Genomic DNA, 13389 nt, shown 5'->3' on the forward strand with positions numbered 1-13389 from the left:
ATAAAAACAAAAATATTTTCATCAATGTGGACGAAGTCATGAGGATGTTGAAGATCCTGATTGCTTGGCCCTTGCACTAGCGTGAGAACCAACGATAGTGCACACAGGGGCATCAATGGAGATAGGATTTTTGATTAAATGGGGACGATTCAATAATTTTGAGCGCTCATATGTCTAGAGCCTGGACCCAGCCAGATTTCGATTCGAACCTGATCCGATTCCGTGCTTTTAAACGTTCGTTGGGGATTCAAAATGCAACACTGTTGCGAGATAATAGAGGGCGGGAAAAGATTGCAATGTCGATGATGCCCTAGTTTTTTTGGGGGCATCAGCTCATCCTTAATCTTTAGCTCACGGTGCTCTCTAACTCCAGTGAAATCCCATTTTGATGCTCTAAGCTTGGCCATGTCGGACGACGACGATTTCCAGAACCCTGGCCACGTTCTTTCTCTCGCCCAGAAGAACCGTATTCTTCCATCACTCCAGAAAACCACCATAAATCCCATTTCACAACCTCTGAGGCCTTCTAATGGTTCCCGGTCATCCAAGAAGAAGAAGAAGAGCTCGACCAGCACCGGGAAAGAAAATTTCAGATCTGCTTTTTCTGTCAATGAAAAAAGAGATGCCGGAGTGAAGAAGGATTCCGATTTGGCTTCAGCGAGGCCTGGCTTATTGGAATCGAAAGCAGATTTCAGCAGGAATTTCCATTCTGGCGTTGATTGCAGTTTTAGGGACGAAGCAAGTATTTATGTGAATGGTGTTTCCATTGAGCGCAATGAGGGAACTAGATTTGCAATAGAGACGAGTTTGTTAAATTCAAATGAGTCTAGGCCGATGGAATCAAGCAGGAACGGCTGTTTCACTCCAACCATTGATAACGATTGCTTTGGAGATGGTTCTCTTGGTTGTAGTGAATCTCTTGATTGTGGCAATAAAGAGTCATCTAAATCTGACAAAATTTCTGCTTTCGATTCAGCAGAATCTCAGTTATTAGAATCAGTCACAAGTTGCAGTTTTAGAGCTGAGGATGAGTTCGTGGGTGGGGATGGTTTTTCGATAGGGCGTGATGATAAAGGTGGATTCAGATCGGAAAATAATTATTTATCGAATTCAGTTGAATCAAGGTTATTAGCGAGTGTAGAAAGCAATTCCCATGCCGATAATAGTTGCTATGAGGAGAATGGTGTTGAGGATTTTGAGCCAGGTACACAGCTCAATGTGTTAATGAAGTTGTGTTCCGAAATTGATGAAGTAGAAAAGTCGAAGGGAACTGACTTTTGGAAGGAAGATGGTGATAGTTTGGTTGAGTGCCCTTTATGTGGAATTGACATTTCGGGATTGAGCGAGGAACAAAGACATGCTCATACCAATGGTTGCCTTGACCAAGAGGAAGAGCAACACGTCCAGACCAACAATCATTTTCACAGTAATGAGATTCAGAAGGCAAAGGTTTTGTACTTCTAGGACTCTAGATTCCTTTCTTTCTTCAGCATTCAATTTTGGCTTTATATTTAGTTATTTTCTTTATTTCTTTCTGTGGATTCTCTTCCATTTTCTTATTTTATACGGACAATTGTGATCCTTATGATTTGGTGGAGAGTGATCGTTGTTAATTCTGACCGCTAGAATGTTCACATTGATAGAGCGTTTATCCTATGTGGCAAAAAAATTATCAATCTGTTGATCGTGAGAGCCTAAGTTGTGAAGCAACTAGATGTAAGCTATCATATATATATATATATATATATATATATATATATATATATGTATATGCATTCTCCCTAAATTTCTGGAAACTTGCCAGTTTGATTAAGAAGTCAGAAATTGGTCAATTTGATAAGTTAGATGTTAATAGAAAATTTCCAAAAACGTGTCAAACTTGTGTGGAGTATCTATTTGTCAAGTTTTTTGAAGGGTCTGATTTTCCAAGTTTTCCTTGCTACCTGTTTCGTATTACATGTGATGTCAACCTTTTAATTCTTAATAGATGTCTACTGGCCTTTTTTCAGTCTGAAACCAATAATCATTAGTGCAGTTCTATGAGATCTGAAGGAGGAGAATCAAGTCAGCTTAATAATGTTGGGCTACCTATCCAGTATTATGTCCTCTTCACCCATGTTAGAGGACTGCAATTCACCAAAGTATCTAAGAATTACGTTCGTGTAGTCCTTCCTTTTGTACATCTTTTTCAAACCCCATCCTTTGTATACTTTATGCTAAATGTAAGATGAACATGGAGCTTTTTTAATATGTTAAATGGTTGATTTAATTGGGTGTACCTATACTGATGCAGATAAATCACAAATTTGGGCTTATTTTAGTGGAATTAAGCTTTGGGTTGGGTTATGTATGTGATGGGCCTTTGATCCAATGATTTTCTTTGTAATGGGCTACTTTAATGGGCCTATAATATGGGTAGCGGTTAGGCATATGGGATTAGTTAAGTAAATATCTTTATTTCTTTATTTTAAATTTTATCCAGTCCTGTTTTGAGTCCTTGTCATTCTTTATTTTAGTTTCCTAGTCAATTTAGATTACCTTATAGTTATTATTGGGTTAGGCCCTTCCTTTTTAGTGTTTGAGTTTGTTTTGGAGTCTTCTATATAAGCTTGTAAAGGAGAACAATATTGATGCAATTAGACATTGGGTTAATTATGGTTATTTATGTAAATTGCAATTTTAGTTTTATGCTGTTGGGGTTATTCAACGATAGGAGTTGGTAGGAATTTGAGTTTGAGTTAAGTTTGAATTCTGTTCCAGTTTTTGGATTGGATTAGGACTTCTTTGTTTGCTCCTATATAACAGTATGCAAGCGGCTACCGAGGCTCACTCTGTTTAAGCTTTCAGAGGCCATCCCATGCTCAGTCCATGCCCCTCCCTGCTCAGCCTAGGACTACAATCGCATGGATTCCCCCTCAGAGACCTTTCCTCAAGCTAAATACTGATGCATCATGGTCCCCAGACCATATTATTTGCGGCATGAGCTTGATCATCAGAGACTCAACGAAGGTGAAATTTACGACAGGCTGTTTCATATTATTTGCGGCATTGGCTTGATCATCAGAGACTCTTAACCGCCAGCCAGTGTTCGCAAAATCTGAAGTTAGTAGATTCAATAGCATTGCTATTGGGGAAGCTTTAGCAATCCAAGTAGGCCTCCTTAAATGATTTCGGAATGTGTGGAGTTTATAAATGTGGAATCAAACAGTCTTGAGGTTATCTCCCACATCAATGACCATACCAAGGTGGCTTCTCTGGCTCTACAACCAGTGTTAGCTGACATACTATTCCTTGCATCCTATTTTCGTGAGTGTATATTCACTAATGTTCTTAGAGAGGCAAATGTTGTTGCTGATTCTCTAACCAGGAAGGCCCTGTCTACGGTGCGTACGACAGTTTGGCTTATCTCTGCTCCGTGGTTGCAAGAGATTTGTAATCCTCTTACCACCTGTTCTTTGCCCATAGAATAGACTTCTATTTACCAAAAAAAAGGTATGCAAGCAAATGATTCTCAGTTGGATTGGAAAATTGAATGAAAGTACTTACTCTGTTGCTGCCCAGAGCTGCGTGCACAGGTCTATTCCCTTTCCTCTGAACTCCTCTCACATTTCAGGTTTGATCTTCTCCTTCTCTGGTTCATCTTTTCTCAGGTTAGACTTCATCATCTAATGATGCAAGACTGGATGTCAAACAACCAGGATCCGTTTGGTGGAGAATAAAGAACTCGATTATGGACAGTTCTGAAAATAATTTGTAGATGTTGGAGAGTTCAGATTGTAAGATGTCGATGGTAATGAAATTGAATGATGGTGACGGTGAGGATGATGGGGATGATGATAGTTGAAGATGAAGATAAATAGTTGGATAGGTGCAGCCCGGAGTTCCATTGGTTGCCAACCGTCGAAGTCCCACCTTGATCACGGTGCAGTAACAAGGCCAGTATTATCGTCACCCATTGAAGAGAGAGAAGCCAGGATTGAGAAGAAAGAAAATTCATTGGAGTTTTCGAGAGCTCTGAATACCATATTAAAGTAGAATATTTTCCTCAATTTATAACGATTCTCCAGTGGAGAATAAATAGTGATTACAACTTAAGAGAGTCCTAATCAAACTATACAGGATCAGAAGGGAAAGAGAATACATAAAAAATAGGGGAAATTACTTGGACACCCCCTCAACTATGGACATTTTGCTTACGATACCCAACTTTTCAAACAATTACTTGACACCCCCTGAAACCTGACGGTGTTAGTTTGCTGTTAGTGTTTAAATGGAAATGTCCATTTTACCATTATGAGTTATTCAATTGAAACTTATGAAGTTAAATGACCAACTTACCCTTCTTCTTCTTCTTCCTACAGCCCACCCCTACCCCCATAACTTGACTTAAAATTTTAGTTCTGCGAGGGATTTTGAACCAAAAAACTGTAAAGGGCGAGAGGGGGAAAGCCCTGGGCATAGGCAGCTTCACAGGATCCAGGATTTAGGTTAGGGACTTGGGGCCTCTCCATGTATTGCTGAGATGCCATCAAATTCAATCTCAATTTTAGTGTATGGAAGATATCCCATGGCGGTGAGGAATTTAGTGCATTGCAGGCTGGGACTTGGGAGTGTGGAGGAGCTTTTGGGTGTTACGGTGCATTGAAATGCTGAATTCTGACTGGGTTATCGTGAATGCTATTGTCAAACTGTTGCGTTATGATAGCTTGCCCCTTTTGGGTAACCAGGCAAACCCCTATGGTTTGTTCTTTTGGAGGGAGTATGGGGGTAATGGGAGGAGCGACCTTAGTTCAGGACCATAGCTGTTTTTTTGTGGGAGATTATTGATTTGATCATCATTGGGGATGCCTTTGTGCTACCAATCTCCCACTATAGAGATATGAGGGGTGTTCTCCATGAATGCATTATTCAAGATTGAGTTGAGTTACTACAGTCTTCCCCAAGGATGATTATTACATGAAGACATTAGTCCTCCCCAGCCTCACACCGCTGCCTGTGCATCTCTGCATCACCGTCCTGCTGTTGCATACCTCACACTAGAACCAGCAACCTAAGTCCCGCCAGCTTCATCGCTGCACCTCAGCCCTACAGAATTAGATTAGTGAATTTTCCGATTTGGATCGGAATTGACTACTGATTCATCCATAAAAACCTTAGAAATTTCTTATTTTTGGTTTTGAGGACTGATTTTAGGGTTCTTGAGCACCAATTTCTACTTTGTCTCTGAATTTAAAATGAGATGGAATCGATCCCCTAGAACCCTAGAACCAACCTTTGTATCTAGAAATATGGAATTCATAGGGTTATTTCAAAATTCTTTTTCCATTCCACGGGCACTGAATAGTCATGTTGTAGATACGATGCAGTAAGGGGTAGGGGCGGTGGGGTTGCAGGAAGAAGGAGGAGGAGGAGGAGGAGGAGGAGGAGGAGGAGGAGGAGGGGGGTAAATCTGTCACTTCACTACCCTTTAAAGGTAGTTTAGGCATTTAGAAAAAAAATAACCGATGACATCATCACTAACTAACGGACAAGGCCTATTTGAAAGAAATGGTAAAATGCAGGGGGTGTTGAAGTAATTGTTTGAAAAGTTGGGTATCGCAAGCAAAACGGAAATAGTCTAGGTGGTGTCCAAGTAATTTCCCCTAAAATATAGAATTTACATCAAAGGAGGATTACGAATCTAGAGTTTCTAAAGTTGCACAATCCATATTGCATGTGAAATGCGATGTGCGATATGAAGAGTCCGGGAATGGAAAGGAATCCATATCGTATAATAGTGCTGTAGGAGTCTCTCCTAAGCTCACTTGATGTTCTCACAAGTGATTCTGACATAAGAGTGTTCTTTTAAAAATTTCTGCATGCTTTTGTTGTACTATGGGTTCAAGGGTATTTTTGTTCTAAGGGTATTTGTGTCCTTGTTCCTATTCTGGAATTCTCCATAGCATTATAAATAAAGTGGGGCTGTGATCATATTGACACAAGCCATTATTTCTATTCTTCCACATGGTATCAGAGCTAGGATCCACATCGGGATCTGAACCCTAATGCCCATCATCACGAAACCCTAGACCACCACTACCAACCTCTCCCTTTTTTAGTTTTTTGCGCCACCACCCACCACCATACTTCCGTCATTACCCCCTCTCTCTCTCTCTATCGGATTCACTTCCAGCGCCGCTAGCCCCAACCGCCACCGCCCTCCCTTTCTTTCAATCTCGCCTCTAGCGCCATCAAGCACCGCCTCCGCCTCCTTCTCTCGGCCTCGACTTCACTACCAGCCATTGCCTCTTCTTTCTCACCCTTGGTGGTGAAGTTTTCTCCCACCAAGGGTCGTTATCCTTGCTGCCATGTTTTAAATCCCTTCTTCCTTGGGATTTGTCGATGTTCTTTGTGGGATTCTTTACACTGTATTGATGTTCTGTTAAGTCCTTGTCCAACAACCATGAGCGACTCCGTTTTAACTGCTACCACATCTACTGGACAGGAAGGAATCAGTCAGCGTGATTTTCCTTTGTTCCCTGTTAGCCACATTAAATTAGATGTGAGCAATTAGTTGATGTGGTCGCGGTCTTGCTGTCTTGCCATTGGTTCTCTAGGTCTTTTAGGCTACATTACATTAAGCCTACTACTGCTGCTCTCAAGATAAATGGGTAGCTTCCAATTTTCTTGTCATGTCATATCTTATCAACTCCATAGGTCCCACCATTGCCAGTGGTTATCTTCTTCTTGATACGGCTGTCAAGATTTGAAAGATAGCGAAAGACACCTATTCTAAGGTTGGTAATGCTGCCCGGTGCTATGAACTCCGGAAGAAAATCTGTCACACCCCGACCTGGTTAATAAGGGCCAAGTGTGACGGGATGTCTCTGACATCCAACCAATCCCCCAAGGATCTCAAGTGCAGTACCCTATTTACAATCATTACTCACAAATACAGTAATCAGAGGCAGCGGAAACAATTAAATAATAAAGATAACATCAGTAATAAGAGAAGTCTAAGTGATATGTCATTTTTATAAAAGATAAGTTTGTGAATACAACTATAATTCTCTAAAGTACCACAAAGTAAGAGTATACAAGAAACTATACTATAACTATATAAAGTGTTTATAAATCATAAAAGAGTAGGGAGGTAGGCTGGACTGTCAGGCCAAGATCAGGAGAATGCGCAATCATCATGTGCGCACGAAGTATCGTGCACCTCAAACTCCAGCGCCGCAAATCCAACATTAGAAGTAACTAAATCACCTGAAAAATAAGGATATCCACAGGGGTGAGCTCTCCACTGAGCCCAGTAAGGGAATGCATGCATACAAACACAATAAATTCATGATGCATGTCCTAATCTAGCATGCTCCTAGCACAGATGCTAAGTCTCATGAGGTTTAAGTACTACTAGTGCTAGATGCTAACCTCGGTCCCGGAACTAACACATCGGTCACCCGAGTGAAACCATTCTACCACGGTGGGGACCCGTCAGTTCCGGAACGAACACATCGGACCCCAACAGACCCCCAAAGACCAACCCTGACTGTTTATTCCCACAACGGAGTACACATGCTAACTTGGGACAGAAGATGGCACCCCGGCATTATCCCTTCCGCTGTACCACGGGTTGTCCAACACTTCTTCCCCTGTTGGTAATGGACATAGTACTGGGTGATGATCAATAACCTAGCCCAGTACAATCTATTCATGATGATACAAGCATGATCAACTGAATTATAGAGTACTGAATTCCACCATCAACAATTCACAATAATAATAACATCAATGCAATGCAATGCAATATGTTAATGTGCAGCTAAATCATATGCATTCTAATGCATCAAACACAAGCTAAGAAACTATATGCATCAGAGTAGTTTCAATGATGTATGATATGGCATTCAGCATAACAACTAATTAAGATGACAAACACGCCCAAATTAAGTTCAAAGTTCCCTTACCTGAAGTTGTAGCTTAGCTTATTGTAAATAACCCTCCAAGAACCCAGCAAAACAGACAAAGAACAATAGAAACAGTCCTAAACAACACACAAAATATCATGCATTAGGTCCTGTGATGGCCCAAGGCCAAGTCCCATAGGGTCTAGGTCATAAATACACCAAAATAGGCAGTCGGATGCAGACCTCCAGGGAGCCGGATGACCGCCCTTAGGCCTGCAACAACATCCGGCCCTGTGGCAGAATTTGGGGTTTTTGCTCCTACAGCTTGGATCCTTACATGCATGGATCCAATTGCAGGATTTGGGTTAATTTAAGGTGGGTCAACATAATTTCATAGTTTATTTCGTAAAAACCTAATTTAAATTGGAGATTTTGGTTATTTAACCTAAATTAGCACTCTAAGGTCCATTAGGGTTCATGGTTTAGCTGTCATTTGAAAGACAGCTTGAAATTCATAGCTGAAACTCAGGTCTGAACCAGACAGGGTCAATTTAAGAGGTCAGAGATGGGTTTTGGTAAATTCAATCCACCTATGCTAAGGTTTAATGGCAGATTTCTTAATAACCTCAATTAGAGATGGGGAAATTAGGAGAAGAAGGTGAAAAGCATAGAATTGTGATGACCAACCTGAAATCAGCAGTGAATGATGGAAGAAGACAATCTCTAATGTGCAGGAACAGCTCCAAATGTAGTCCCAAGCTTCAATTCAAAGTATGAAACCAAAGCTTCAAGGTATAAGTCACTTCTCCCACCTTCTTCTTCTCTTTTTCTTGTTCTCTTTCTTGTTGTCCAAGGCTGGAACGTTTTCTCCCTTCTCCTTAGTGAATTTGTGAATAGTGTATAGTACATTAAGTTAGTCATATATATATAGTTAGTGGGTTAATTAAGTTATGTTTGGTTTTTAAAATAAAATCTATTTTGAGAATTAATTCTAATTTCTGATTTTTATTAAAATTAGTTACTAATTAGTTTATTCTAAGTGTATAATGATGTCACATGACATCAGAGGTAATCTGGGTACGGGTAAATATCAGGAATAGGATTCCCCATTGGGGGACCCAATAATTCTAATCGGTTAGTACGATACATTATAAATACAATTAAATTACACTTACAATGGGTTTAATTGATGGAGGAGTTCTACATGCTGTCTAGCCAATAGATCCGACACAGGTAGCTTAAGTGCGGGGTTCCATTGTGGTCCTCTGACTCCAGGAGAGCAGGTTGGGAAGATTCTCACCTGGCACTCGGCCTAAGACAAAGAGAGGCTCCGCAAGCCATCAATCCAGCATGCCAAGCTTATGTGTTGTCTTCCGTTAGACACCTCACACTCATTTAAGGCCACGGTAGTTGGCTGATCGGAATGCCTTTACAGACGAGTCATGAGATAGGTCTGAATTTCTTAATCGAGACAGCCCAACACTTAGAGACTAACTTGGGCAATGAACCAGAACCTGAAACCACACAGGTCCCAAAAAGTTCAAATTTATTGCGGGTTTCACAAAATCCATGAGACCAAGCAACAAAAATTATTTGTATCACAGTATTATTCCACCTTGCGCAGTATGTGGCAAGAGTTGGATTTCTATGGCTCCTTCACTGTAACGTGTGATATGGATGCCACTGCATTTAAAATAATGGGAAGATGGTCTCCGTGTGCTCGATTTCCTTGCTGGCCTCAATATAGAGTTTGATAAGATTCGGGCTCATGTTCTGAATTGTGATCCCTTTCCATCTCTTGAGTAGGCTTATGCCATGGTACAATCAGAAGACAGTCGCCGCAGTGCTATGGTTCACCCTGTTACATAGGAGTGGTCAGCTCTTTACTTTGGTTCATCAGGTGCTGCCCGTGGAGGTCTTTCTCGTGGTTATCGTTCTCCTGCTGCCAATGCTGTAGTGAAGTGTGATTATTGCAGTAAAGAACGACATACTTGGGATAATTGCTGGAAGTTGCATGGGCGTCCCACTGATACTTGAGGGCGTGGACTAGGGATGTAAACGGATTGGATGTGATCGGATCCGGATATTCCCTGCATAGTTCTAAAACTCGTCTTGACTCGGCGAGATCTCGGCTCTTGTCTCGGTTTTTTGAGAAACTGGGATGAGATGGCATACTGTACATAAGAGTACAATATCTCGGCGAGATCTCGGGTTGACCCATGGAAATGATCCTTTTACTATGTATTTACTTACCTAACTCGACAGAACTTGACATATCTCGGCGAGATCTCAGAGCTCGGGTTGACCCATGGAAATGACCCATCTACTATGTATTTACTTACCTAACTTGACAAAACTCTTATATGTTTGTTGTGGGGCATTATATGCAATATTACAGCAACACTATGTCATGGGAAGACTATGTGACACTAGTGGGGACTGAATACTTGATTCAAAGTCATTTTATGTGATGTTAGTTGTAACACTGTTAAACAGTTTGATGTATCGCTTTAACATTTCTAATTCTTATTTAAGTTGTTTAGCTATTAATTGAATGTTTTGCTTGCTTTCTATTACTAAATTATGTGTAGAGTAGGGTATTTTAGTACGTCATCGCCTACCAACCTATGGTCCGAATTGAAACTCATATTTGGACTTTGTTTTTGCAAAATCTGATAGTGCCATTGTGTTTAAATGGCCTAAAATAGGCTGAATACTAAGTTTCAGACCCAAACTAGGTCTGAAAGCCATTGAGTTGAGGCTTCGAGTCAGAATAAAAAAAATGCACCAACTCGGCGAGATCTCAACTCGACTCGGTTTTTCCAAGGGCCGAGTTGGTACCGAGACCTGAGTTTTAGTACCTTGATTCCTTGCTCAGATTCGGATATCCCTAAACGGATACAGATCCGAATCGAATTCGGATTTTCAACTATCCGTTTACATTTCTGACTTGTGTAACCCAGACCTTCCTCCCCCCAACGGATACGATTCACTCTCAATCCATGTTGTAGTCTCATAATTCTCATTTCCTCATTCTTTAGAACTTGTTGAATCTTCAAAAACCCTTTATATAATTAGTTGGATATCTATTCGGATCGGATAAATTTTTTTTTTCCGGATTATTTGAATAAAAATTCGCATACCCCTCGCATACCCCTAAACGAATACAGATGCGGATCGAATTCAGATTTTCGGGTACCCATTTACATCCCTTGCGCGGACAGGGACGTCCCTCTTCAACCCGGGCTCATCACACCTCTTCTAAAGATAATGTTGCTGATTCTTCACTTTCTCAGGAGGATTTACAGACCCTATGTTGTCTGATGACTAAGCTAGACTCATCCTCTTCATCGACACCTTCTCCTGCCTCTGCTACATCCCTGCCAAGGAATTCTGCTCTACCATCATCATCCTAGTCAGGTATTTCTTGTGGTAGCCATGGAAATAGAACTTGGTCGAAACCAACCTAAACGACGGAGATATCTACCGAAACGAGATGTGGGTGGAGTTTAAAAAGTCACTAGTTTTGTCTCAAACAACCCATATTTCACAAGTTTCGACACTCATGCCCATCGAAACTTGAGGAAACTTGGCTTGAAACCAGGACAAACAATTATTTATGCCATAATCTAGGCCAGAAACCAGGACATATACTTATTTATGCCTAATATCATTCAAGTAAATGCAACCATTTACTTAAGATATTATTCATAAATAAACAAATACCCCCTCTTTGAATCCAATAAAAATAGTTAAAAAATAAAATTCCAGAAGGATAAAAAGTCAACCCCGCAGTTCATGAACAAAAACTGGATTTTCAGCTGTAGGTACAATTTTCAACTTTTAAATGCGAGGGTTTTTCTCAATTCTAAAAATTCCATAATCTCAATATGGTAAAACATTGCTAAAAACCAAAAGTAGGGTAAAATATTCATTTGTTTTGATGCCTCAAAAAATATTTTCATTCAGAGCGATTTTAAACAACATTCGTGCACACCAAATGAATATTTTACTGCAATTTGGTGTACACGAATGTTGTTTAAAATCGCTCTAAATGAAAATATTTTTCTAGACATCAAAACAAATGAATATTTTACCGCACTTTTGGTTTTTAACAATGTTTTACCATATTAAGATTTATGGAATGTTTAGATTTGTGAAAAACCCTAGCATTTAAAAGTTGAAAATTGCACCTATCATCGAAAATCCAGTTTTTGTTCATGAATTGGGGGGGTTGACTTTTAATCCTTTTGGAATTTGATTTTGTAACTATTTTTATTGGATTCAAATAGGGGGTATCTGCTTATTTATGAATAATATCTTGAGTAAATGAAATAACAAGTATAAAAACATCTTAGTGCACTGTGCGTAAATTAGTAAACTTGGGTAAAAAAACCACAAGTGCCATTTTGAGTGTTTTTTTGTGTGAATATAGTTCATGCAATGTGTTTAGAATGTCAAAAATAGGCTGTATATAAAAAATCAAATTAAAAAAAAATGCATTTTTGGGCCTCAAAACCACCAGCTCGAGTTGGCTGGGAAAAAATCACATGTTTGACCATATTTCGGTTGAAACCCGAGTTTTAGAACCTTGAGGTAGCCATTGTGCCTCAGTCATGTCCGCTTCTTGGATAATTGACTTAGGTGCTACCGATCACATGACAGGTTCTTCTAACCAATTCCTTCAGTATTCTCCTTTATCTGTAATAGTACAGTCGGTATAGCTGATGGTTCCTTTCAACTATTTCTGGAAAGGGCACTATTAAGTGCTCTCCTTCATTGTCACTTTCCTTTGTGTTGCATGTTCCCAAATTTTCTACCAATTTATTCTCTGTTAGTAGTCTTACGAGGGATTTAAATTGGAAAGTAACTTTCTTTCCTACCCATTGTCTGTTTTAGGACATGGGGATGGGTCGAACGATTGGTAGTGGTAAAGTGGTTGGTGATCTCTACATGATTGATAGTTCTCCATCTGCTTTGGTCTCCCAGGCTTCTCGTCCTGACGTATCAGAATCTGCATTGGCTGAACTGCATAGGTGGCATCGACGTTTAGACCACCCTCCTTTAGTACTTTTATCTGCTTTATTTCTTAGTTTAGTAAAGAATTGTAATCCAAACAATTTCTCTTGTGGTGCTTGCATTTTTGCAAAGCAAACCAGATCTGTTTACGTAGTTTCAGATAGTAGAAGTTTAATCCCATTTGGTTTTATTCACTTTGGTGTTTGGGGCCCTGTCCGTTGTAGATCTACATCTGGTTACTTGTGGTTTGTCACTTTCATTGATTGTTTTAGTTGTACCACTTGGGTTTACCTTATGCACCAGAAGAGCGATGTTTTCAGTTGTTTCATAAAATGATTCAGACTCAGTTTGATGCCAAGGTCAAAATTCTTTGGGCTGATAATAGGAAGGAATACTTCGATGGAGCTCTTCAGGCTTATCTGACTACTCATGGGATTATCCATCAGACATCTTGTGTAGACACTTCAGCCCGGAATGGTGT

The 13389-nt window shown here is 40.1% G+C and overlaps 1 protein-coding gene across 1 annotated transcript in view; it reads left to right on the top strand.

The window, feature by feature from the left end:
- Positions 1 to 262: 262 nt before the first annotated feature.
- Positions 263 to 13389, top strand: part of LOC122669709 — an 86038-nt gene continuing 72911 nt past the window's right edge. Inside the window, exons 1-2 of the mRNA XM_043866544.1 lie at positions 263 to 880; positions 956 to 1449. Coding sequence (XP_043722479.1) covers positions 406 to 880; positions 956 to 1449 — 969 coding nt within the window. The 5' untranslated portion in view covers positions 263 to 405. The remainder of the gene's footprint in view (positions 881 to 955; positions 1450 to 13389) is intronic.

This window comes from Telopea speciosissima, chromosome 7 (assembly GCF_018873765.1).
Source record: "Telopea speciosissima isolate NSW1024214 ecotype Mountain lineage chromosome 7, Tspe_v1, whole genome shotgun sequence".
Taxonomy (NCBI): Eukaryota; Viridiplantae; Streptophyta; class Magnoliopsida; order Proteales; family Proteaceae; genus Telopea; species Telopea speciosissima.